We start from the raw sequence: 27,599 nt of genomic DNA, 5'->3' as shown, positions 1-27,599 counted from the left end.
ATATTTTTAACATTGGGTCAAAATGAAATAAAGCTGCCATCAATTTCGCTTTAAATGATACACAATCACGAGAGTATAAACTCATTCTTCTTATAAATTTATTCGGATGAAAATTTATGAATTATGTGAACTGGAAAAGAAAACGTCGCAAGTTCAAGAATCTCTTCACAGGTTTTAATTTAAGAATTGTATCAAACACTACAATCAAGATGTTTGTTTTATACTACAAAGTATAATTTATCGGCGAAAGAAAACGTTTTCACGTATATGAAATGACAATTAAAAAATAGATTTAAATACATTTTTAAAATTAAAATTTATTTGCTACATAAACATTAGCAAATGTTACACAAGATAAAATATCATAATTTTGAAATATATATCTCAGTATTTTAAAGTAGAACAATCCAATACTTCATCTTATTCTGTTTTTAGTTTACAGTTTAACAAAATAAATTTATACGTCAGCAAAAATATAAATAATTATACATAGATATATTTTGACTTGTCTATTAAACGATCGAAAAACCACAGAAACTATTAGCTTTAGATATCGAAAATATTTTACAAAAAATTGATCTTATGTTATTAACTTATTAGATAGAACCGTCCTCGCCCCTGTAGTCCAGTTAAATAAATTCAGTTGTTTAGATAAAACAACATTGATGTTGTCCAATTACACTTTCAAGAAAAAAACTGAGAGATAGCATGTTTTTCTGGATTCATTAATGTAATAATAGTAATACTTTAATCATCCACACTCCGCTACTGCTTTTGATTCGAACGCATTATGTTACAAAGACATACGGTGTTAATTCATTTATATTTTTGCTGGGGAGTGAAAGTTCACACTTCTCCGAAAAAAGACAAAGAATAAAAAACACGATAAGGTACAGTAAGTAACAAAACATAGAATATCCTATGTGGAAACATGAGATATGAATATTTGAATATTATAATAATTTAGAATTATTTATAAACACTCTGTATAGTAAGGGTCAATATATTATTGGTCCCACAATAAAGCATATCTTTGTTTATCTGTCCATAAAATCAAAAATATAAATGTTCCATTAAAAAAATTGTTTTGTGTTACTTCTTGAAACAGAGACCAGCTGAAAAAGCAGTACAATTTTGGTCATTCACTTTTTTTTGTCTCTAGTAGATAATGAGTTGGTATTAAACCGAGTATGAAACAAACTATCATAACTGTGTTCTAAAAATTATAACATGCTTTATAACATTCTATGTAGTAATTTTGAAAAAATATAAATAAAAAAATTGGTCCAAGGTTATTTAGGCAGAACTTCCTAAAAGAAAGTTTTAAATTTTTATTTTATTTTATTTTATTTTTTATATAACCTGTATAAGTTGAAATAACGGCACCTGTGGGCTGTCAAGTACAGGTAAAAAAGCAGATTTTGAGATGGTGTAAATAACACGCCCGCAGTCCAAAGTAGCGCAGTGCGCTGTGATACCGACAAAACCGACAAAACGAAATAGATAAAAATAAAATACAAATCAATACATCTTTAACTTCGACTGTTTATGTTTATACTTTGAAAGAGTTCGACTGTTAAGCACGTATGGATTCGGTTGACCAGAATAAGCAGCAGTAGATAAAAAGCGTGCATTTGGATAAAATGAAATGAAACTTTTTTGATTTTGTCTCCTCAAAACAGAGAGGACAAATTGTATTATTAACTAGCTTTTAGCTGCGGCTTCGCTGACGAAAATTTAGGCTTATTATAGTTTTCTTCTCATAATTGTGGCAGTTACAGCCTACTTCTTTTAAATTTAAATCTATCTCTAGAAGTACTTACTTCTGATTTTTAGAATGGAAATAGACAATACCTTAAAAATCATGTAATACAAAGAGCAGGACTAAAGAGGACTATGACAGTCGAGAAAGAGAAACAGATGTGCAAGGGTAGAGGTCAATGGCACCCTGTCGTCACGCCTTACCCCGTAGAGAACCCGGTGTGATGATAAATATATAAACATAATACAGGGTGAGTTACTAAGCACGCAGTCCTAGATATCTTATTAGAGACAGAGAAACAGTTAAGGAGCAAAATTGTGCGGTTTATTGGGGGCTATACTCTAAAATTATTTTTAACTATACTATATTCTAACTAATTCTGATATAACTATATTCAAAAGTAAACTGTGGTTGTAAAGCCTAAGAAGAAATCAATTAAAATATGTAAAGTTATATGGGGGGTTTGATTTCAAAAAACCAAGTTGTATGTTACGCTTTCAAAAAAGAACACCCTGTATAGTTAAAATAATTTTAAGGTATAGTTTTCGAAGGACCGCACACCTTTGGTCTTAGACTTTTTTCTATTTCTAATCATAACTAATGAGATTCGAGGAATGCGTGCTTATAGTGACTCACCCTGTATATATAAAAAAGTAAATTGACTGACTAACTAAATAAATAGTATCTGCCAGGGGACACCACTCGTCATTTATGAAGCAAACTATCTTAGACTTTTTAATTAAATGAGTTTTCCATACAATCTTTCATCCCCTATTTCACCTCTTTATAGGGGTGCAAGTTCCAAAAACGGATTAACAGGTAAATGTTAATTTCTAACCACAGGCCTACGTATTCAATTTCATGTTTATTGTTTCGAAAATTACGCAACTCATAAATTTTCATCCCTTATTTAATCCTGCAGGGGTAGAATTTCCAAAAACGTTTGAAACCGGGAAGTATCTAATTTCTAACGAGAAGCCTAAATATTAAATTTCAAGCTTTTAGTACTTAAGGGAGGAATTTCAAAAAAACCGGTGTTATTACTTGTTGTATCATAAAACGAAGCTCTGTGCCAAATTTCAGCTTTTTAGGTCTAAAGGTTTGGGCTGGCTGTAGATAAGTCGGGATTTTTCTTTTGATATTGATTACGTTACGGTTGAGCAAAACGTTCTGAATATTATTTTGGCCAAGTAGTTGTTATAATGATAATCATTATTTAATTATAAATCAATATAGGTAGGCGCAACATTATTTTATTCTCAAATGTTCGAGGCAATGCAATGGGGTGAATCGTTTTTCTATTTGATAAATAAAAAAAAGGAGTGCGTCGACCCAGGGACGCACGGTTGGAGTTTTAACTCTGCGTTGTCAATTTATATAAATTAAACACGTATACGCAGCGAAGTCATTAATTTTCTCCTAAAAAATAATGAAAACCAAACGTATGTTGCATTTGTATTTTTTGACAAAATGATGATTAATGGTGATATGATTGGGTTAATTAAAGTAAATATCCATGTATTGTCAATTGTTGTTTATTATCAAATATACTTTTTTTATTTATTTATCAAATAGAAATATCATAAATAATTATTAAAATAATATTGTATAAAAAAAATTAAAATACAATGTGTAATTTAACAACTAAAATAACAAGTAAATATTTATAAATGCTAGAGCAGTGTATTTATAATTTATTCGATTTAAAATACAAATTACTGTTCAATCATAGGGTTATCGCCTTCGGTATCTTTATCCCTATCATTTAATACAGTTATGGTGACTAAAATGAGTGATACAAATATCAGTACTTAAATGAGTAATAAAGCGTGTGAAAACGGCATCAATAATTGTATCTAATTTAGTCGTTGGAACACATTTTATTAAATAGTTATAACATGGACCGTAGCGCCCTCTCGATCACCCCCATGCTGCTCTCGCGCTCCGACTCCACTCGGCCCAAGCTCGCTCGACTCGCTAATTACTACCGCTGCGAACAGAAGGCGCTGCCCGTCAACGCCTTCTTCTATGTCCTCGACACCGACACCGACACCGACACCGATATTCCTAAAATACACATAAAATTGCACAATCGGTTCAGTAGTTTCGAACATCATCTGTCTAATAAAAATCTACGGAGAATTTATGTAGGAGTACGTATCTAATTCCTGACATACTGAAAGGTGATGACTACTAAAATTCATTTACGTCTAAAATATAAAATAGGGACGCATAATTAAACTACAATTATGTAAAACATATCCTCACACTATACATTTCAGTTGAGCTTTAAGTATATAATAATATTCTCAGAAAGTGTTATCAGTTCTTTGGAAAGGGTTGTAGACAAATTTTGTTTAATACTTTTGATTATCATCATTTTAAACTGAACTTTAAATTTCAACACAATTGCTTCGTACAGTAAAGTTGTGGAGTTTATTTATCTAATAAAATTATCATTAAACATACGTAAATTACAGACAGATCGCAGACACGTGGACGAAATGAGAAATTTGCATTTTCGTATTATATGATTTGTTGAAAAAATTGTGTTTCTAGAACTAAAGATGACTGGATGAACGTGTTTATTAGTGTTTTTTGAGAAAGCTGGTATTAATAATTATACACAAAAATATCCCTAAAATAGAGAAAATGCATACGGGGTGATTCAAAAAAGCAATGAAGCACCAGGGTAAGTTCGACAAAAACCATCTTACGTCAATTTTACATTCACTTAGTAAACAAAATATCGATTTAGATAGGTTAAAAAAATTAAAAATAAGCCACTTGAAGTTTTTTATAATTTTATAAAATTAACAAAACTATAAATAAAAACATCGATACTTCCAAAATTATCGTGAATAATGAAAGTTCGATCGATTTCATGTACCCAACACTAAGGAATAAATTAAAATATGGTCAGATATATAGATGAAAAATTAAAATTTGAAAACCTATGTCTTCTACATTTGGGTCCAAAGATTTTTGAAATTATGTTTTCTTGCCCAATAAAGAGTCCTTAACAGTAGAGCTAGCTTAATAATTTATTTATGAATTTTTCTGAGACACGTGTTCATATAAACAATTCTAAAAAATAAATTTTTTAAGAACTGTTTAGAAGAAACGTATTGTTTAAAAGTGACAGTGAACATTTTATGTAATTTGTTTAACAACGTTTTTACATTAATTGGTCAAACCATTGGAGTGATTTAAAATCTATTGATTGCCAGTTTCACCAATTTTGATTTTCTACAAGTTGTAAAATTCCAAGGGAACAGGAAACAATTAAGTTTTTTAACCAGTAATTCCCCACTTTATTATAAACAATAACAACTTTAACTCAGACATATTACAACATTGACCGTCGCACACGATTAAGTAATTAAAACAACTTCCTTGCTTTACTAGAGAGATTTCAAACCCTATTAAACACGGTACTTCCTTCTAGTGGTTTCAGCGGCAGCGATTTTCAGCTTTGCAAAATTTCAACCAGCTGAAAGCTCGATTTCACGAGATAGAACTTCCAGTTTATTTGAGCAATTTGTTAACAGCAACTTGTGAACGTTACGCCCTCTCTCTAAATTTATTGATAAAACGGTGATATTATCGGAAAGTGTTGACGTTATTGGGTTACCGTCGATCAATGAGTTTGGGCGACACGCTAAATAAACAAATACATTATTGTTAAGAGTCACCGAACAACAAGAGGAACTAGCAACACTCGGGGTTATTTTCACAAGCGTCTTATTTTTCTGTGTGTTTGTCTCTGGGTGTGTTGGAGATAGATTTCTTGAGGTTATAAAACACAATACTTATAACATGATTTTTGGAAATTATCTGGAAAGACTATTACGGTTGATCAGTAATTTGTTTTAACTAACCCTTTAGCGGATGTGACAAGATCATAAATTTTTTTAACGCAATCGGTTCCTAACCAAATGAAATTATACCCCCAAACTAATAACTCAAACCATTTTCGATCGTGTTTGATAAATGGCTTATGAAGGCTTGGTAGGTAGATTCAAGTTACGCTGATAAGCATAACACACAAAAATAGTACGTAATAAATTATATTTCACGTTTCAACGTTAGTTTTCGTGTTGTCTGAATCTTTTCATAGTTTTTGTTGTTATTTTTTGCTTTAGATAGTTGTATAATACACGAAATTACATTAGCTTACACAGTAGATTTAACAGCAAACTCGTGAGATTTAAACGTAGCTAGGGATGAAGGGTTTCCCATGTAAAAATCAAATGATTTATTTTTATCTTGATTTATGGTAACGCTGTACACCATTACGTCAAAATTATTGATTAGAAGCGCTTTGTTTTCTTTTTGAGCGTTTCTTTTATTTTCGGTCCGCAAAATGTTTATCATCATTAAGTTACAATATTTAGAATTCGTGTTAGGAAATATGATTTTAAATATTTATGGTTTCGTTTGGAACACCATTTCCAGCACATTTACTTGTGTTAAGTGCTTCTTTGCTCATTTTTATTCTCGGTGTGTAACACTACTGAAGGATTTAGTATTTTCCCCTTTACGAGCAGTTACTTAAAAACTCTTGAGGGACACAACTTGTACATAAATTCCGGAAAATAAATTACCTTCATACCTTCAATTACGATTCCACTAGTTTTCAAAGCTTTTCTAAAGTAGATCAAGTGGTAATAAAAAAATTGCGACGTTTTCGGCATTGTTTGGCCACAAATGTGCCTCTCTTGTAAATTTGGCATTCCGAAGTAAACATTTTCTAGAACAAAAGTTGAAAAATAAAACTGCCACAAAGCTTGCTATCACAGCTTAAAGTTAAACGGCATAGAACCGCATTCATGAAGGCGTGCAGAGTTCCCTCAAAGTTGTGAATTATCTTTCGCAGCCAAGAGACTGTAACGGTTGAAAAGACAGTATTTTAACGAGATGTTTATAAATAATTCATGGAACGGGAGATATTTCTGGAAACCTCTAAATATTTTCAAAATCTTTGTCGTTGCCGCCGTTAAACACTCCTTCCAAAAATGGATGTTTCCTTCTTTCATAATGAACAGATTTTTTCCGACTGGTTTATTTCCTATGGAGCGTTTACTTAACAACGCGTATCTGCCCTTTTAATGAACCCTGTTTACAGCAAGGCACAAGCCAGGATTGTTATAAATTGACAAAAGAGATGTCAAGTAATAAAAGTCCGACGATAACATTAATAAATCTTAAAGATAAATAGTATCTGGGCATCATTTATTACAAAAAGTGAAAAATAAGAGGAAAAGTCTCGAGACACTAATTGTCGTGCATGAAGATGAATGATTCCAAAGTTTTGATTCACGTTCACATTGAAATTTAAGACGTATCTTTTTTCTTTAAAATGGTTAATTAAAGCGATAAGCTGTCATAAATACGACACCACTTTTCATTACCGCAACCATCCATCACGCGCAGTAATTATTTACTCGAAAATTTTTCCAAAAACCCGATAAAGTTCGACGATTACGGCTTGCGGGTAAAACACAGTCGGGAAATGATCAGGAAATTGAAAGATTCCGAGATAATGGCGTAAAACGTTTTTATCAATGAAATAGAACTTTAAAACCCAGGTGGCGTTACCGGAGCATATAGACATCAAATTTGCGCAAATGCATGTTACACTGAAACCACTGAACGTTATCCGGCAAGTTTTGCGCAAAGTTGCTGATGATGAATTTTATGGAGCGGTAGAAAATATTCGGTTTCCTTGAAAGCAAATATTAATAAAAACCCCTAGCGTTTTTTAAAGCTCGAATTTTATGTATGTTTCATTTAGTAGGACCATTTACCATTTTGAAATATGTGTAGCTAGTTACCATGATGTATCGATTCGAGGAGAACGCTGGAAGAACGTGGAAAGATTAACAATTTATCACTTGGCACGTCAAGCACCAACTTTGTAAGTTCTTGCAGATTTCTATTTACGATACGATCCACTGAGGAACTACATCACACTGTACTTGAAAATTGCTTTTGTACGTACATTGTAGCGTAAATTTGTAGATTAAAAGGGATCGTTTACTGACTAACATACAATTTCGACAAATTGTTCCTTGTACTTTTATCAACCATGTGCATGATTTATAAAGTAAAATGCTCGATATGTAAGAAGGAATAAATAGGTCAAGGGTTGTTTACGGCAGGAGCCAAATTAAAGTTGTTTTTGCTACAAGCAACTATTTCCTTGAAACGGATAAAATCACTTTATTCACGTGCGCGTGATAATGCTTTTTCTAACAAGCACATTTTTACGTTAATGGAAGATCTTGAATAAGTATCTAAGTATATTCAGGTTAATTTTGATGAAATTGTATAAATGCATTCTTTGAAACCTTAGGATGGATAATCAAAATGAATGGGTCTACGTTTCGAATGAGTTATTAAGTTCTAAAGTAAGCTCATTCTGCATGCATGTTATGTATATGGGGACGAAAATAAGTGAAATTTGTACACCACGCAATTGAAATCAACTCTCTAAAGGACTCTCTACTTGCTTTCATCTCTGAATATGTAATCCTTTGCTAATAAGTTACACAAATGTAAACTGCAGAACCAGGCTCTAGAAGGTAGATAATATATTAAATTAGGACAAAGAAGTCATTATTATTATTTTGGTATCTTTAAATGTCATTATCGTTAATTTATGTAAATCTTGATTGTAATCTTGCTTTATTTCTATCTGTTGACACGTGTTAGAAAATGAAATAGAGACGAACGGAAATATGGATTAATTTTGAGGGCTCTAGATGAAACGGAGAAACAGATTTGGAATCCTTGGCTTCAGAAAAGATTAACTTAAAGTTTCTAACTGTGTGGACGCGAAGCCCGAGTTCTTGGACCGTCGGCAAACTTTTTATATGTGTTTAAATGTCCACAAGTCCGTCCTAAAATATAAAATTGTCTCCACTCGGTTTTTAATAAATTACTTAAACCCGGCTCACGAAAAATGTCAGTAATGATCATGGAATTTTCAGTTTTATTGATTTTATTTTCATGATTAAATCAGTGTACTGAGCATTAATTTTGTAACTTAGAGGTGTTTTTATGGACACTATGGACTGTTAGCAAAAATAATGTTTAAAAAAAGTAATTTTTAAAATCTATGTTACAATATTTTTTAGAAAGATAATATAAAAGTACGCAATTTGTTCTGTATAAATAAAACTACGTATTCATGTACAGAGTGTTTATAACAATTTGTTAATTTTATTACAGTCTTCAAATATCTATATGTCAGTTTTGTCAAATAGAACACCTCCATTTCATTTACTGCGTCTTATTCTATCTTCAGTTCTCTTTCTTTTTTGTCAAGTAATTCCTATATTTGAAAATTGTAGTTTTAGAATTTTTACAAAACCCTGCATATTAAAATTTGATTTAATTTGTAAAATATTGTAACACAGTTTTAAAAATAATCTTAATACGATTTTTTTGTTAACCCTTCCATTGCCAGAAAATTGTGGTTATGGAGCCCAGGAGTGGGCTAATGAGACTGTAAAAATATATAGGGTGTTTGAGTTAAAACGCCTTAAAACAGGACACTGTTTATAGATCAAGTACAACTTTGGTGTTTGACTTTTTTCCTCTTCTTAATAATTGATGAGAATCGAGGATCGCCCACTTACTGACTCAATCTGTATATTTAAGCTTTTCGGCATTTTCCCGAGATTTGGCTTATTATTTGAATAAAATAAAACTTCAAAGAGGAATATATAGAAGGTGAGTCATTAAGCGTGGACTCCCCCATATCTCATTATTTATTAAGATTGCTCTTTGAGCAGAATAAAAAATTTCAATTATTTTCAATTAATACAGACATTCCGATTTTTTATAGCACAATATAAATGCGAGTAGTTTTTTAAACAACGCTACTTACCTTTACGTTTTTAACAAATGTTTACAAAAAAATAACAATAGTGTTATTTGTGACCATGTTACAATATTTTATTAACATATAAAGAAAAGTACATATGCGTGTCGTGAACTAATTAAAACTAAGGCCTACGCCTTTCACATCGCAGAGCCACCCCTTATTGTCAAATTAAAAAAATCAATAATAAGTTTCTATACCATAACACATAGTTTTCGGCATTTCTCAATTTTTACTTCTCGAGTTGAAGCTAAGGAAGTATTGTAAAAGAGTAGACGAGCGAACGGCTACTTTCATGGTTTCTCGACGTTTTATAACTACCAAAGTATGAAATAATAGGTCTGCCGTTTCTGTCTGTCAGTTGATTTTCTGTGTCGATAATCTCTGAAACTACCAGAACAATGGTTGACAAATTTTAAATGTATGTTATGAATATCGCATAATAAAACCCTAATAAAAAATTTCATGACTTTTTGCGTAATAAATATCTTTTAAATTTTATAAAATAGTATATTCTTGTACTATAGTGTAGGTCTGTACTTTGTACTTGTGGTTTATGAATTCGCCTCTTACTTTACAAAAATGTTTATGTAATATTTGTCACCTGTTTCATGTAGTCTATATCTGGATTACGTCGTGGCGTTGAACTTGAGCGTTACCCATGTGAATGAGCTCTGCCTGCGTGGGTTCGAATCCCATCCTCGTCGATATTTTATTAAATTATAGAGGCTGTCACAAAATTTGCAAAATCAACTTTTATAATTTTTCGAAGAAGTTGTTAATTCCACAACAAAGCTTAACAAGGATCCAACAGTAAATGTGTTACAAACTTGTTAATTACTTAGTGGTCAAAAATTGAAAGTACAAGTGGATTAAATCTACAGAAAGAAGAACTCAAACGGTTTGTTGAATTCTTTGGTGTGAAAACAAATACTGGAAACAAGTTAAATTATATAGATTTTTGTAGTTGGCATCCAACATTTTTTATGATTATCCTATGGGAAATCTTACTAAAATATTCAAACCAACTAAGTACGTCCCATAGTGGTGTTCAACCACACTCTGCTATATGGAAAATGTCGGAGGTATTATATGATGTAGTATCAAAGTATTCGGTTATAAAAGATGGCTACAAAATCTCGCCGAAATATATCTATGTATTGATTATCCCAACATTCCATATTATTGACTCCATTATTAAATTGTTTTAAATGAAACAAGACTAAACAGAATTCTCGTCCTTTTGTGTCCAGTCAAGAAAATTAATTTTGTTACTTTACGGTTATTACATATATAGCCTGATCAGTCCTTCAAAGAAAATCTGGTACACAAGAATGGGAAATATAAACTACACGAATCCATGTCTATGATTAAATTTACCTTAAGCAATAAAATATCAAGCAAGGAATGTTTGTTAAGTTGCTGCAAAAGCCAATAACGTTTAAGTTAACACCTTTTACTTCGCCTTTCACGCCGAGCAACACACTTCACCTGTTTTACGTTATTTGATTGACACAAAATCACACTTAGTACGAATTTAAACTGAGAAGCTCATAATGTTTAATATTAGGGTTTGCCTGTTCCTGTTAATGCTATAATATCACGTGACAAAAGATAAAAACTATTAAGTTCCCTGACACTTTAACAAAATAAGTAATCCAAAACGAATATTATTTTTACCATTTTCCAAGTTTTCTCGACGTTTGATGACCCTAGAGTACGAAAAAATATGTCGTCTGTCTGCATGTCTGTCTGTCTGTTCTCAAATTTTAGAAGTAAGCAATACAAATACTATTTAAATTTTATGAAACTGTACTGTACTTGTGGTTTATGAATCCACCCTAAGTTTTACCCTAGGTGGTATAGGTGCAATGCAGGTGTAATAGTTGAATGCTGTAGTGATGAGCGTGTCGTTCTAATAACGCAAGGCACCCAGAGATCTCCTCATGGGCCACTTATTTTTTTCTTAACATATAAGGGTTACAAATTTCACAAAATCAGATTTTATAATTTTTGGGTTTATTGAATTCTGTTTCAAGAGTGGGGGAAGACTATTTTTTGTCACCTAATGTGTATATCCTCTGAAGTATTTGTAATGTGTAGTAGTGTCAGGTAAGGTCTTATTCAATCAAACATCTCATACTTTTCTTGTAAGTTCTTTTCTGGGGGCAACTTCTTTAAATTATTTTAATTTAGAAACATAACCTTTTTTTTCAGACCAAAAGGATCCACTGTAATTTAACATGGATAACTCAATTCCTGTGTAATAGTCTGGATCAACATCAGCAGGTGGATGTGGTGTACACGGATTTCTCGAAGGCATTTGATACTGTTAAATAAACTTGGTTTCTCTTGTGATTACGTAAAACTTATTACTTCATATCTTAATAATCGATTTTAGTTTGTGCAGTATCGAGGATTTAAATCTTTTAAATTCATTCAGCCGTCTGGTGTTCCTCAGGGATCTGTATTAGAGCCATTGTTCTTTATTATTTATATTGATGACATTGTAGACTCCCTTAATGTGCACTGTTTACTTTATGCTGATGACCTTAAATTGTTCCTACTTATTAAATGCACGACTGATTTTCTCATTCTACAACAGGATATCGACAAAATTTACAACAGAAGTTCTGAAAATAACCTTATTCTTAATAGAGAGTATCCTCAAAATATTATCTTAGAAAGCGTTCCAACTCTTGCTAGTAGGCGCAGATATTTTTTCCTTAAATTTCAGTATCAATTATTGTATTGATTCCCCTGACCTGCTAGCAAATATCTATTTTAGGGTACCTAGTTCCAATTCTAGAAAGCATTGTGGTACATCGAAAACAAATATTCTGATAATGTCACCATTGCACCAAATCATCAACATTTATTCAGCCACAAATTTTGACATCTTCTGTACGAACACACGCATTCTCTTCTCAGTTCTCAGTTACGACATCTATAAACACTTTCGCTTCATCTATGCCTTGAATTCTTTTTAGCAACAAACAGCATCTTAATTACTGTCCAATAAGGAACCAGTAGTAATAATTCTAGCTACTTGGAACGATTAAGATGCTTTTTCTTATGTTGGCTTATAATTGGACTTAGGTCTGTTAGCTAACCTATCCACAATAATATTAATAATAATACAAGGAACGTTCTAGATAAGGAAGGAGACGGAAGATCACATTCTTGCTAATAGGACTATCCACTTATGATTCCTGAGTGAGATTAATTAACTTTAGGAGCAGGAATATAGTACCAGATGATCGAACAGAACTACTTCTTCTATTTTAAATTTAATTTCAAAATACTGATATTGGCAACACCAATGCTGTCTTTATTAACTTTGACAGTTACTGTCAAATAATGGGTTAAGCAAATTTTCTGGAAGTCCTAATTTATTCAATAAAATTAATTGTCTCATTACATTTTTTTTGGGTCAGTCTGTATAAGCAGTTTAAATAAGTTGTCACTCATCCACAACGAAATATCATACAAAACAGTGAATTGCTGCTCTGCTATTGAAGGCTAGATTTTGCATGAACACAAATGCATTTTTCCAACAAACCATGAACTCAGAACAGGAAGCGCAGACGGTCGACGATCACAATTATTTACGATCGTTTTTGTTTGTTTGGTTACTGTTCTTAATACATAAAAATTGGCCCAAGATCATTTACACTGTCTGAAGTACAGTCTCATAATTTCAACTTTTTCGAAAAATTATAAATTAAAAATAACCCTTATAATTTAAAGGAGAAATATAGTAAAATTCTTTTAATTTTGGAAAATGTGTTTGTACAATAGTATGTTTCTGTAGGTAAGTAGAGAAAAATGTTGTGCCTGGGTGGGAGTTGAACCCACGTCTCTATGCTTTTCGGGCAAGTATCTTAACCACTGGACCACGAGGCCACTTATCTTTCTCGGCTTACCGATGTGTTATTGTGCCGCCACATTTCTTTTCGTCCGACATACAGTATTCATACATATATACGTGTCCGCCCCTAAAATGTTAAGAAATGGGGGCATTCTATACCTCTTAAATAGATAGATCAAAATGCAATGGTCCAGACCTTCTCATTGACTTAACTTCCGCTTATTAAATAAACCGTTGCATTTTATTGTGATTTTCGATGTTGTTATTGATATTTGGTTAATTATAACTTGTCTAGATCTAGGGGAAGCTCAGCTTCCCCTGGCCTCTCCTAGGTTACGACCCTGTCGAGGGGTCCTGGAATGTCAAGAAAATATGTAAGTACGAATTCGTCCGATGAACTTCCTTAGCTTATGCTCAATAAATCCGGACAGACGGAAATAATAGACTTTTTTGTTCATACTCTATGCCATTCGCCGAATGTACTTTAGTACAATACTGTTTTAGCTTACGCTCGGAAAGTAGAAATTAAAAACAAACTAATAAAAAAAATCAATTAATGCATAATTAAGATTAATGTTTGAAATAATCCTTGTTTGTTGTTGTTTAGATATTCATAGAATTGAATTCTAAAAACATTTTTTATGGAGTAAGGGTTAATTACCATCAGTGCATTTTAATTGTGATTTGGATTTTATGATGTTTATACATCGACTTAAAATTTTGTTGCTATTTAAATAACTGTCAATATATTTTTCAGTTCATTATCCCTGAAGAAATGATGTTTGATGATTAATTTTTGGGCTCAGTTCCAAAAGCATTTATAATATTTGTTATAATTAGGCTTCGGATTTTATGTTGTTAAAAAATGAATAAAAGGAGACATTTTTAGGTCCCTAAATTGACGAATTAGGTTATAAAAAATTTAGTTCAGGTTAAAAACCTGAAGGAAACAATATTTGCTCAACGAAAAAGCATACATCAAAAAAATATATATTAAAAAAAAAACATTAAACAAAACAGTATAGAAACAAATATATTGTGTAACAAGCAAAAACATGATTAAATAAACAAACGATCTATAATTACGTCCACTAATTCTAAGTTATCGCAAAAAATGACGATCAAATTAAAGCAAATCGCATTTAACAAAAAATAAAATAATAATTCAGGTATTTAAAATGAGTTACAAAAGCAAACTATATATTTCTCTAAATTTTCGGTTGTAAATGTACACCTTTGATCGCTTAAAACACTTTCAAGTTTTGAAAAAGTGCGTTCCACATCCCAAGAAATGATGGGTGCAAAATTAAATATTGAACAATCTACGTTTTCATTCATGTATGTATTGTTGGTAGCTTTTCCATTACCGCAAATTACGTTATTTACTGAACATGTAAAATCGTATCCTGGATTCTTTTTTAATAGAGAACATAATTTTTGGAACCCCATTTCTCCCACCTTTCCTGGTGTGTTTCTTATAGATGTATACAATTTTTCCACAATTTCCATACTTTGGTTTAATTTTAAACCTATAGTTTCTAATTGTACTATTGCATCAGCAGTAATTTTAAAGTGAGTTTTAATATACAAGAGTTCATTTTTAACGTTTGCTTTAGTCAGGAATTCTTGAGCTTTTATAAAGCTTGGTGCATCTGTGGCTTCAAATGACATTACAACCTTAAAATATTCAATATAAGAATGATAGCAAAAAACCATTATATATTTACTGACTTGTTTTAAAAGATCAAAGAGTTCTGCATAAAACAATGCTGCTTGAATCCAAGTGCCCCACCTGGTTAATACAGGTTCAGGTGGGAGAGGTGTATTTGGTAAGCTGTTTTTATAAAACTCTACTTTTATTGATGCTTTTAAAAAGATTTTCTTAACATTGCTAATTATCCCATTGACATCTGGATAATTCAGTCTAATTGTTTCAGACAGCAAATGTAACCCATGTGCCATAAATGTTAAATGTGTTATATTTTCATAAAATACCTTCAAATTAGTATCAGTTTTGATCATGTACGAAGCATCATCTGATACAAACCATTTAACTTTTTTGTGTTCAGTTCCTTTTGGCCACAATAAAGCTACAAATTAACAATTAAACAAATTATAATAATTTCAATGCTTAAAATTATCAATAGCACACCCAATGATTCGTTTATAAATCTTCAAAGCTAGTAGAAATGGACGGCCAGCTTCTTCAGAAGATAACTTTCCAATTACTAAATGGGCTATGTATCTTCCTAATCTGTCCGTCGTCTCAACGACGCTAATCCATATATCATTATTGCCAATAGAATTTCTAATTTGTTTAATTACCTGTAAATTATAAAATTTATGTTAAAAAGTTTTTAAATAAAAATTCTAGTGCTCACCATATCGTAATCTTTTGGTAAATAATTTTTTCTCGGAGTGCTTTCTGAGGGTAAATGCCTTCCTGTATATTTATCCATAAAATTTTTAAACTCAGGGCAACTAACTTTATTACATGGAATATTTGCTGCGGTAAATGCCCTACATAAGTCGGTGCAAAATTGCGTAAAATCATTGTCGCAATTAATGTTTAATAAATAATAATTTATTCTCGTTCTTTTTATGTGCATCGCTACTGCAGTGTTGTTCAAAGTGTGATTTTTTTTCGCACTTAAACTAGGAAACAAAAATGTGAACGTAATTCAAGCTTCAGTACTTTAAATGTTTACTTAGAACTTTTCCACACACTTTGCAGAATAACTCATTGTGTTTGGTTGAAGAAGGAAATTGAAAATTAGTGTCCAAATTATTCCCTAACCATAATTTGATTTTATCTTTCATGGATGATTTTACCTTAGTTATTTTGAAGATTCTTTACTGTATGCACAAAAGTCAAAACCGGCCCAAGCACACTCACTAACACGCAAAGACACTCACTAGACTAACAATAAACTTCTAAAATAAAATGCTTTTTCAGAGATTTACAACCTTCCGGCTATAACTAAATAAAACGCAGGCCAGCATTGTCAGTTGGCGACACCAACCCGTACCACGAAACTCAATGGCTTGTTTACAACCCATTTTTAAACAATCTGCCAGCCAAAACAATGAATTCACGGAAAATCTCTATTGTGCAAGCACGTCCGCTTCGTTGGTCGTGGAATCCTATTTTAAGTCTTTTAAAATTTACAATTAGGTCGTTTAATTAACACTTTAGGTCTCTAACGGTAAATTAGGCATTTTAGGTAGTAATAAATGGGCGTTAAATAAACAGAATTTTTTAAATTCGGATAAATATATCACTTTCGCTGCAATGCCTGAAGTAGATATAAAAAGGCAAAAAACCTAAGATCCGAAGCCTACTTATAACACAAGTCCTCAAACAGCGTCTGGACAAATTCCTTAAAAAAACGCGGTTACTACGACCTCTTTCTAATTCTGGGAAAGACTTTCTAAATTAAAAAAAAAATGGATCGCTCTAGAAACCTTTCCATTATAAATTTTGTTGGAACACACTGTACATGGAACAGAAATCAATGTATCCTCTAAGTAATCAAACTAGGGAAGAAAGATTCGACACAATTGTCACATTTTTATTGTTTTAAAGTAGGTTTATTAATTATTAGACCAAAACTGACCTCATCCTGGTGATAAAGACCTGCGCGAGATCAAGAGAAGTCCACATTCCTATATCTGAGGGAGCCAGTTCCTCCCACCCGGCGTACTTGACTAGAGAGCATGCAGGCGAGGGATTATCTGCAACAAGATATTTGGATTAATGCATATTCATGTCGCAGTAAACGCGTATACTAATTCAACAGTGCACGTACAGACCATCAGCCAGTTTTATATGTATTCACTTGAGTGTTGATTTTAATTTTCTAAATGGAAACCGGCTATACACTCTTGTGGTCTTCATTGTTTTGACTGCGACAAATTGGCCATTACGGCATAATGAAGGAATTATTTTGTCACGAATTTAAATATCCCACCAGAGCCTGTACAAATAAAAAGATGTTTTTTCGGGCTCTTTGTCTCACCCGAAAGACACAATTGGGTAGTTTATCGCTGCATTTATGGATCGTTTATTAGGAAGTTTCTATTCCATTATCTCCGAAGAGTTAATTCAAAAAGTTGGAGTGTCTAAGCGACTTTGGTGACTTCTCGCTCGTTCACTATCAATACTTGTATTAAAAATACAAAAGTCACCAACTTTTCAGCAATAACTTCGAAATTCCTGCCGGAATAGCCTGAGACGACGTTTCTATTGCCAATATATTGACATGAGGAGACCTGTTACGTGAACGAATGGTAAATTGTTTGCCAGCTGAAAAGAATGGAACGATTTGTTGTCTTTTTAGATTATCTAATTTGACTCAACGTTTATTTCGAGTTTGTGGAAGTGAAAACTTTGTAAGTAATATTTCAACGCTGATGTTCGTCTTACACTTCTATCGGTATTATTGTCTGGTGAATTTTCCAGAATAACAGGTTTGTTTCCTCACAATGCTCAATAAATAAAAGTAAAAGAACATCAACAAGCTTCAGACGAAACGACTAAATTTTATAAGACGTCAGTGCAGCTAAAAGCTAAATATTATAGGTATTGGAAGACCGTGATGTTACTTGTTTGTGTACTTAAAACAATTATATAATATTTTCCAGGTAGGTAGTCCAAGTTCTTGTTTTGTTTCTTGGAAATTTTCCAAGGTAATTAAATTTAATTTAAAAAATTATAAATATGATTAGGTAACTTTATTTCGGTGTACAAATATCCAGTTTAACATGTTCTGCCAAACACTATCAGATATAACAAAAGCTGATGTTATAGTTTGCCAACACTTGATACGGTTTACCAGATTTGCTCTTAGTTTCAGTAACCTAAACCACCTGCTAACAAGCAAATTGTTCAAGCACTTCTCAAATTAATACCGGCATATATATTGCGTATTTTGTGGTAAAGCAACAGTCAAATAATCCAAAAATTAAAAAAATCAAATTTACAAAAGTAAACGACGTCAAAAAGGCTCTATATATATTTAAACAAACGTGTCTTGCTTTTTATTGTCTTGAACAAGTTATTACAGCATTTATTTCAAGTTACATCATTAAATTTTACTACTTTGTTTCAGAGACTCGATTTTATATCCTAGACTTGATCACATTTTTTTTCTAACCACAAATACAAAGCATGCTATTTTATTGTTCTTACAGTTGTGGTTATAAAATATTAGAAACTAGCAGCATGAATTACTGAACATCTAATTATTTTAAAGCAACCAGGAAAACGAAAAATTAACACCGAAATTCGAACATCTCTAACGCACAACTAACAAACATTTTATTTTTTAATAATTATGTGAGGTGGGGTCATGCATTTTTTATCGGAAGCTGAGAAAATTAACATTATTACAATTATTAACATTGATTCTCCCTAACCAATAAATGTTAACTTAGAAAAATAAACCAGCTTAATTGATTTTGCTGACAACACAGAAAATTAAAACTAAATTTTGGTTAGTTGTTGAGGAAAAAATTGGAAACAGAAATCGTTACTCTTTGACTTCAATGTAAATATTTAGGTTTTATATATAAGTATATAAGGGAACCGATTTTTTTCAGAACTTTTTATATTTTTTCTGCAATTCTGAGACAATGTTATGTATTTTTTCTGTAAACGTGCTTGCAACAATTTAATAAATAATAAATCAAATCTATATTTGCAATTTATTTAGGTTTTCGGGTGTAGTTACAAACGTCATGTTGTTATGTTGATGTGTGCTTCTACTTCTGATCTATACATTGAAGTAGCTCTGGCTAAACCCAGTATGATCTGAGTAATTTCCTCTCAACTCTTCAATAGTGAAAAATCATCTATGTATAGAGTGAATCACAATATTTTCAATACGATATCAATTATTATTACAGTTAAAGTTACAGATTAAAACTGTACGCTTATTTGAGTGACATTAAAATTATTTCCCACTGTACAGAGTAGTTTGTTTTTGAGGCATAGCACACAATAATATTTTTTAAATAGAACATTCCATATATGGTGTGCAATAATTTATGGACACATAAACGCTTGCTTGTGGTATCAATTAAATCAAATTTAATTATACTAAAGGGTTTATAAAAAATCCTAAGGCGCTAGAATTTTTATCTATGCATTTTTTCATATAGAACACCCTGTATTTTATTTGCGCATCGTATTCGATTTTTTGCTCTCTTTCTTGCGATATGTCGATGTGTCTCTTAAAAAATAAAACATCGAATACTTAGCAACTTTCAATATAGAAAATACTTAACAGAAAAGACTGAGAACAAAAAACAGAATAAGATGCAATCATTAAATACAGGCTGTTCTATTCGAAAAAACTGAAATAGCGATTTTTGAAAGTTGTAATAACTACACTCTGTATATTAAGATAACTACACCTCAGTACACATAAATGATAATTTTGATAATACACTCTTCAAAATTGGAAAATATAATTTCTTTGCTACACTTTAAAAAGCAGTGTAGGAAAAAATATGTTCTGTCTGTTTGTTGACGACTTTATTAAAGAAGAATTTTGAGTGTACCAACTAAAATTTGATTTTTTTTCGCCAAAAAAAAAATGATAAAAATCCATATTTGTTTTTTCTATACAAGCTGCTTTTAATATATCTCATTTTCGACAAAAAAAGCCGATAAGAGTTAATTTGTAATTTCTAGAGTTTTTCACCGGAAAACAGTGGTGAAATCTGAATTCCAAAATTTCCATAAATATCTGAGATACTGATTTTTAAAGATAGTTGATGTAAAATTTCACCAAAAATTATACAAGACTGACGATGAAACTCTTTAAAAAACGGCCTTTTGTTATATAGAGGAAGTTGTGGACAAGTTACATTTAAAATTTCATAACAACAGTAATGATAATAATAGCGGTATTACATTCTGAAAATGTAGTAAACATCCCATAAGAGAAACAGATAGGGACAGGTTTTAAGGTAAACAGACTCACATTATTGAGATATAAATTTCGTGTCAAACATTGCGTGTTCATAGTCAAAATTGTACCAACCAGTGGATGGAAACAGCTAGTTTTTGGACAAGAGCACCGCCGGACAATGGATTACATCTGGCATCACGGGAGTCATCCTTATGTTTTATGAAAAACCTCCGTTTATACCTTTAAAAATAAAATAGAACCTGTTGATCACTACCGAATTGTTGAATATTTGTCTCAATAGTTTAAATTATCTATCAAAAAATTTTTCTGCTATAAGGAACTGAATATTAAAACCACTTAAAAAAAATGGTTCAAGGTTACTTCGACAATATTTCCCTCGTCCTTGAAGTACAGTCCAACAAGTTCCTCGTCTTTGAAAAATTATAAAAAAAATTGTTTTCTGATACCTTTTATATAGTAAAAACCAGTGGTGTAAATGACACCTCGAACTCCCTTTGCCACGGGGGTGCAAAATTTCAAGGAAGTGCCGTCCGGAAGTATACAAACAATATAAAATGTGTTCAAAGCAAATGACCAACGGAAAAGAGTGCACATGCTTAACTTCGACTGTTTATGTTTATACGTCGAAAGAATGTTACGTAGAAATTTGTTTAGTTTGAATGAGCTGTCTCCTCAAAACAGAAGATTATGATTATTATTATTCTTATTTGATCATAATTATATAAAAACGTGGGTATTCTCACATTTTTTAGGAAATGAACTTCTTAATTTTATCAATAAAAATTGGTCGAAAGCTATAAGTATAATCCAACAAATCCAGCTCTTTAAAAAATTACAAAATTTGATTTTACTATTTTGTTTTGTAATAACCGCTGTAAAGTAAAAATCAGAGTCCTTCAGCAGTAGGTAATAGCAATCTAAAGCTCAACTGTTTGTTTATGTTTATACATCGAAAGAATGTCACGTAGATTTGAATGAGTGTGTCTTCTCAAAACACGACTAAAATTATTAATTCACAATCGAACAAAATGCTTTGAGTTTTGTCTGTGTAAAGACGTGCGCATTCTTCACATTTTCGAAAAAATGGGGTGACTCGTTCTTAATTTGACAAAAAAAATTTGAGGACGTCATCAACATGGATAATTTTAGTCACAGCACAAAAGGAAAGTTGTCACAGCGTTATGGCATAGCAAGAAAAAAAAAAGGGCCAAGTTCGGCATAGAACCCACAATCGCAGTACCGCCGTTGTCTCCTGTACACCCACTGCGAATAAAACGTTATTATACCTTGCAAAAAATGTTTTTGTGAAAATTTGGACGTTTGGCGAAAATACTGAAAGTGGGACTCGTACACTACAAGTATATGAGTATTTTCTAATTATTAAATTTGAACACAGAAAATACTTAACACAGAAGAAAGAGAACAAAAAATAAGACGCAATAATAAAATACAGGGTGTTGTATTTGAAAACACTGAAGCGCGTACTTCTATTTATCTCTTCAAAAAATATTGTAACAGATTTTAAAAATAACCCTATTACGATTTTTTCTGAACCGTCCCATTTCTGAAGAAAAATATACTTATATATAAATATAAAAAATAATAGATAACGTGGCAATGTTGCATAAGATTTTCAAAAATAAACTGTGACATTTGAATTTTTTCATTAAAAAAAATTGTTTCCAACTTACCGGGCAAGTTATTATTCAGTTCTGCATGCCATTACCTTTTCAGTTCAACAATTTGACTGTGAAGTTTTTATCCGAATAGTTTAGGTATAACTATTGGCGAATAGTTTGCTATCCGGAAATGTTCATATCGAGTTTCCTCAAACAGATATTGCTTGTGAAATTCACAGTGTGGGGATTCCTTGGAACTATTAATCAGAACTGCTTTTAGAGAACGGACATAAAATAACTAATATATGCGTATTTTTAATTAAACAAAGGTTAGTTTTGAATCGGTGTTTAAAATTATTACGAATTTAAAAGTATTTTTTAGGCTGGTTTTAGAATGTATTTAATATAAAATCGCTGCAAATATAATGTAAATGATACTTTAAAATTCATCTACAAGTATACAAAGAAAAATTAACTATTTTTGTTTTGTTCTTTAATAGGAATGAATAGCAACTTTGTTTAATCAACAGTACGAAATCTTAAGGTATTGTCTGTAATGTTTCAAAACTAGAGAGATTCTAAGTTAAGGTGATTAGTGTTGAGAAAGTTGAAAGTTAGTTAACTAGTGAAAGCAAATGCGAAGTTCACCTTTCTGTAGGTATTGCAATTAATTTTATCACAAGTCAGGTATGTTACCCTTTTTTGTGTAGGTTTCTTTTATCTAAAAATATGGGTGAAACGTGACGACCTTTCTAAATGAATTGTAACGTCAAGTGTAATTTTGCATTTATGGTAAATCACGATCAACTCAAAGCCTGTAAATTTTAAGCAACTTTCTACTTCGAAACCATACTGTTGTAACAACAAATTAAAACTGAAGTCATTTCAAATTTAAACGATGTTACGAGCTGAAACCCGGGGCAAATAACTGAACTTTTAGCTACCTACACGAAGGCTAATTTCAATATAATTGTCAGTATATAATTTAAAAAAACCTCAAACTTGTAAGTTTAATTAATTTAATTCCACATTCAGGAAATCGTACGAACATGGTACCCCTAGAACTATCAAAGTAGGTATCCATTTCGCTAAAACTAAAGTTGAAATGACCTACTTTACTTAGTTTTAATTAATCACTTAGAAGTGTCTTAACTTCCATAATTCATTCCGTTGAGTCAAAACACCGGTCTCTGCAATAAATCCAATGGCTCAATAACACCCCCTCCACAAGTGAAAAATAAACCGCTGTGTACTCATTGGGCACAAGTAATTCAATTGGAAATAATTCACGAGGGTTTAAAACATCCTCGTGTAACTTTCAGTAAATTACTTTAGAAAATTGGGTATTTACTTTAGTTTCGGAAGCGGCGAAAATAGACCTTATTTAAACCCTGTTTTGTTTGCGGCCTTGTCAACATTTGATATTTCTATCACACGGTTCAATTAATCTTTACAAATAAATTTTAATTAAAGTTTAGGTATTGTTTTACCGGTGTCGCTAATATTGGGGGTGTAGTCAATGGGATGTAATTTGACCGAAAACAATTATTATTTGGCAAATTTTAATATAAATAGCAAATGAAATTTAAATTTCATTTTGAGAGACGGCATTTAATATAGTAGTAATGTGCAATTAGTCAAAATCATCTTCAAAATTTTGAAGGGTGCATTGACACTGGTTTTGAGTTTTCCTTTAATTTAAAATTCAATAAATTTGTGTGAAAAAATCGTAAAAAAAGTCGGTTGCTCTAAAATAAAAATATCTATGCTTCTGAAAGCTTAAACCTCAGTGCACATCCTACTTCAGAGGGGTAAAAAATAACTTCACTCTTTAGGGAGTGGCTTGCATCAGATGAAGCAAATTCGGTGAGACGTTTAATCATTATGTTGTCGGAATTATTCGTTTCACACATAATTTAGTTAGAAGGGCTAGTCTCTTTAATAATGGATGCATTTGCAAACACGAGCTTAAAAAATTTCGTCTCGTATTTAGCAACAACGAGGTTGAGATCCTCCTGAACTTGTGTTCTGTGTATACTCGAAAGTTATATAGGCTAATTTTATATTGGTATTTTTACATACCATTTACATTTAATGTCGCAAATTTTTTGTTTGTTTTTATCACAAAGTAAAATATTTCTTATAATTTTCAGTTATACTAATGTCTTTGTAATTGTAAATACTTTAATAACGATAAGAAATTAAATAGAAATTAAAAAAGGGCAGTAAAAATATATACCTATATCTCTAGAACAAAGTATGATTCCCTCAGGTGACTTATTGCCTTTGATACAAAAGTACGATTGGATTGTGCATCATATCGATATTTCCTACATATTCTTTCGCCTTTCCACATTAAAGGACTGGACGAAATAACCATCAAACTGACAAAGGGGAAAAGGCTTTTAGACAACGAGAATATATTTATTTATATAGAAAAAATTTCCCTTAAAACCAAAAATACCATATAATTTCAAGTGCAGTTTAATAGTCTGGATGTGACTCCAAGGTTCTGTATGTTCGTTTCACGGGATCTTTTGCAATCTTTGATTTCTGAAGGAACAGTGAATAGTGACACAGATTTGTATGAGGATATTAAAAATAAATTGATTCCCTTTGTCAGAAATCAAGGTATTCTTTTTTGGCCAGAGATAGCCAGCTGCGACAACCTTCGACGAGCTCTCGACACGCTGAAAAATCAGGATATCGACACAAACCAATTCAAATATTTTGAGCTTTTTGTACAGCCCGACGCGGAGATATCCTTCAAAAAAAAAAGAAAAATGCTTTACCAGAAGTTGGAAAAAAATCGGAAAAGTTCTCAGGTACTAGTGACTTAAGAGTATTCTGAACAAAACAACATAGAGTAAGAAAAAGGTGGTTTCCCGTTTCCGTCTACCTGTCGTATATGTGGTCTGAGTCGATTTTTATTAATTCTATACGTATTTTAGAAGTATGGTGTAGATCCTAAAACGTTAACAAAAATTTGCCTAAACATCCCCACCAACAATTTAAAATTAAGGTTATCCAAATTTTATGAAATAATATACTCCTGTATTTGTGATTTATGAATCTATATTGATTTTGTTTATTATTATTATATATTTTTTATTGTTTAATCCGTCTTGTTCTTTCGAGACATAATACAATCTTCCATTACCACTACGGTAGTCAGGTGATAACTCGTCAGCTTCACAGCTTCACCGACGAATCAAAGGTGGGGTCGGGCGCCAGTTTTTTATTTTCTGAGCTTAAGTATAGTACTCGTATCCATCTGGCCGAAAGTAGTCTACTGAAACGATTGTTGTCAAATTTTATATGTACATTAGGAATATCATGTAGATACTTAAACGCTAACCGAAATTTGGTTAATCATCCTCACCAAGAACTTGATGACATCACTTTAAAGAATTCTGTTTTAAAATGGTTGAAATGTTATACAATAACAAACTCCTATACTTGTGGTGTATGAACCCGCCTTGACGAGAAATTGGAATAGTTGGATTGTATAGTTTAGGAAAAAAATATACCTTACAAAATTTTATTGCTAACAACGAGACGTTGTAGTACAATGGTAAGACATATGTTCAAAATGTTTGACACCACTTCATCCGAATTTGTTGGGGAATATTTAACAGGAATAGTGGTTGTCCGCACGGGGTCGGATTTGCGCTGTTCTTAAAATTTAAGGGTAGTTAAAAGACCGGTGAATAATAAGGATTCAGACTGATATTTGTTTCTGTGTACTATTAAACAGGTCTGCATATTTTGTATGCACGTCCTTGTTTGTAATATTAGAAATAAAAATTCTTGATATTTTATTCGGATCACGTACTTAATACTTACATAAAACTTACTTCCGTATAGATGATTGTTTTTGTTTATTTTAGACATAAAATTACACTCATTTTTGTTAGTGGGTGGCTTCAGTACGGTTGCTGTTCCACTTTCTCACATCTGGTGATTATCGGCATGCGACAACTTAATTGTAAATATTTCCTACCATTACTACTGTCACTCTTGTGATTGGCAATAAAATTTTATAAGGTATATTTTTATTTCCTACATTATACTTCAGGGGATGTAAATAACTTTGGACCAACTATTTTGTATTAAGAACATCTCGTTTTTTCTTTAGTTACAAAACGCTGAAAAAAATTTTTTTTTCATTAAACAAATTCATTTCTTCTTTAATATTTGTTTATCGTTGTTGTGAGTGACGCCTTTTTTACATTTGCTTATAAAGAATGACCCAAAAAAATTTATGAATGAGACATTTTATTTTAATGATTAAATGGTTCATTCAATTTTCCAGAAAATTTAGAAATATAGTACTATTGTTACTATTATTCATGCGAATAGCTTACCCACCGTTACTACCTACACACATATCTTTAGCTTATATCTTATGGGTTCTCTTAAAAAAAAATTGAAAAAGTTAAATTTTACATATAAATTTTGGAAAAAATTGGATAAGTTGTACTATACTTCAAGGGCGAGGAAAGTTCTGTCGAAAAAACCTACAGCCATTGGTTTTTGTCTACATAGGATTAAAAATCATGAAAATTTTATAACAGGTTTATTTGTGCTTAGAGGTAGTGTCTAAATAAATTTTATAAAAGTTTCTTTTATGTTATATTAATAAGTATAATATACAAAACTCCTTTTTATATGATCCCTTAAATAAACAATATTTAATGATTAAGTCAGTAAAAAAATTGAATAAGTTTGAAACGGTATTGCAGGTCAAAATGCTGAAATATGTGTTCTATAAGGCGTTAACGATCTTTTTATATGCCGGAAACCCTAGTAACTTGGTTGGTAATCAACATTAGTAAATTAAAGTTGACATTCTTAATGTCAATTTGGGTTATTATTTGTGTGAGGTTATGAACTGTGTCTGAAATCTATCCATTGTTGCCAGCTTAAATATTGTCAAGAAACATTGTTACTAAACTATAGTCTTTGCCATTTCTATTGAAACACCACCTGTTGATTTTGCCTAAAATTTAGCAATTGCTAACAGTTTTCGGTTGATTGACAACGCCTTTTAGTTAAAAAATTGTGTGAATATGAACGTTGCCAAATTTACGATCAACAAGTGGTGTTTCAATAGAAATGGCAAAGACTATAATTAATAAAACATTCAGAATATAACTTCATTGAATATTTATACCGGGTGTCTGGAAAATGGCGGATTAACTCTTCAGTACGTTATCTACGGGGGTTTCCGTAGTCTCAAAAAAATAATAAAAAAACTCGTTATGATGTAGATTCCGAAAAAAAACGTAATTTTATGAAAGTAGAATTGGCAACATGCACACACCTAATGGGTGAATACCTCCGGCTTAATTTCGGATTTCTTAGAACGATGGTGACTGAAATCCACCTTTCATTTTTTTTAGGACAGTGCATTATTATTAGTAAATAATAAAACAAGCTGTTATTTTTCTTTAATAAATAAACCAAAAAAAAACAATAAGGCATTTATAGATTATAACAAAAACAAAACCAACAA

At 31.5% G+C, this 27,599-nt stretch overlaps 1 protein-coding gene across 2 annotated transcripts in view; it reads right to left on the bottom strand.

Annotated features, from left to right (window-relative positions):
- Positions 1–27,599, bottom strand: part of LOC135135388 (uncharacterized) — a 218,695-nt gene that overhangs the window by 83,063 nt on the left and 108,033 nt on the right. For both annotated transcript variants that reach the window (XM_064064416.1, XM_064064417.1), the window contains exon 3: positions 17,142–17,259. In XM_064064416.1, coding sequence (XP_063920486.1) covers positions 17,142–17,259 — 118 coding nt within the window. The remainder of the gene's footprint in view (positions 1–17,141; positions 17,260–27,599) is intronic.

This window comes from Zophobas morio, unplaced genomic scaffold (genome assembly GCF_036711695.1).
Source record: "Zophobas morio isolate AGI-343-1 ecotype UQ-CSIRO unplaced genomic scaffold, CSIRO_AGI_Zmor_V1 ptg000024l, whole genome shotgun sequence".
Lineage (NCBI taxonomy): Eukaryota > Metazoa > Arthropoda > Insecta > Coleoptera > Tenebrionidae > Zophobas > Zophobas morio.
The sequence above is the reverse complement of the archived record's forward strand: the minus strand, read 5'-3'. Positions and strand labels throughout refer to the sequence as shown.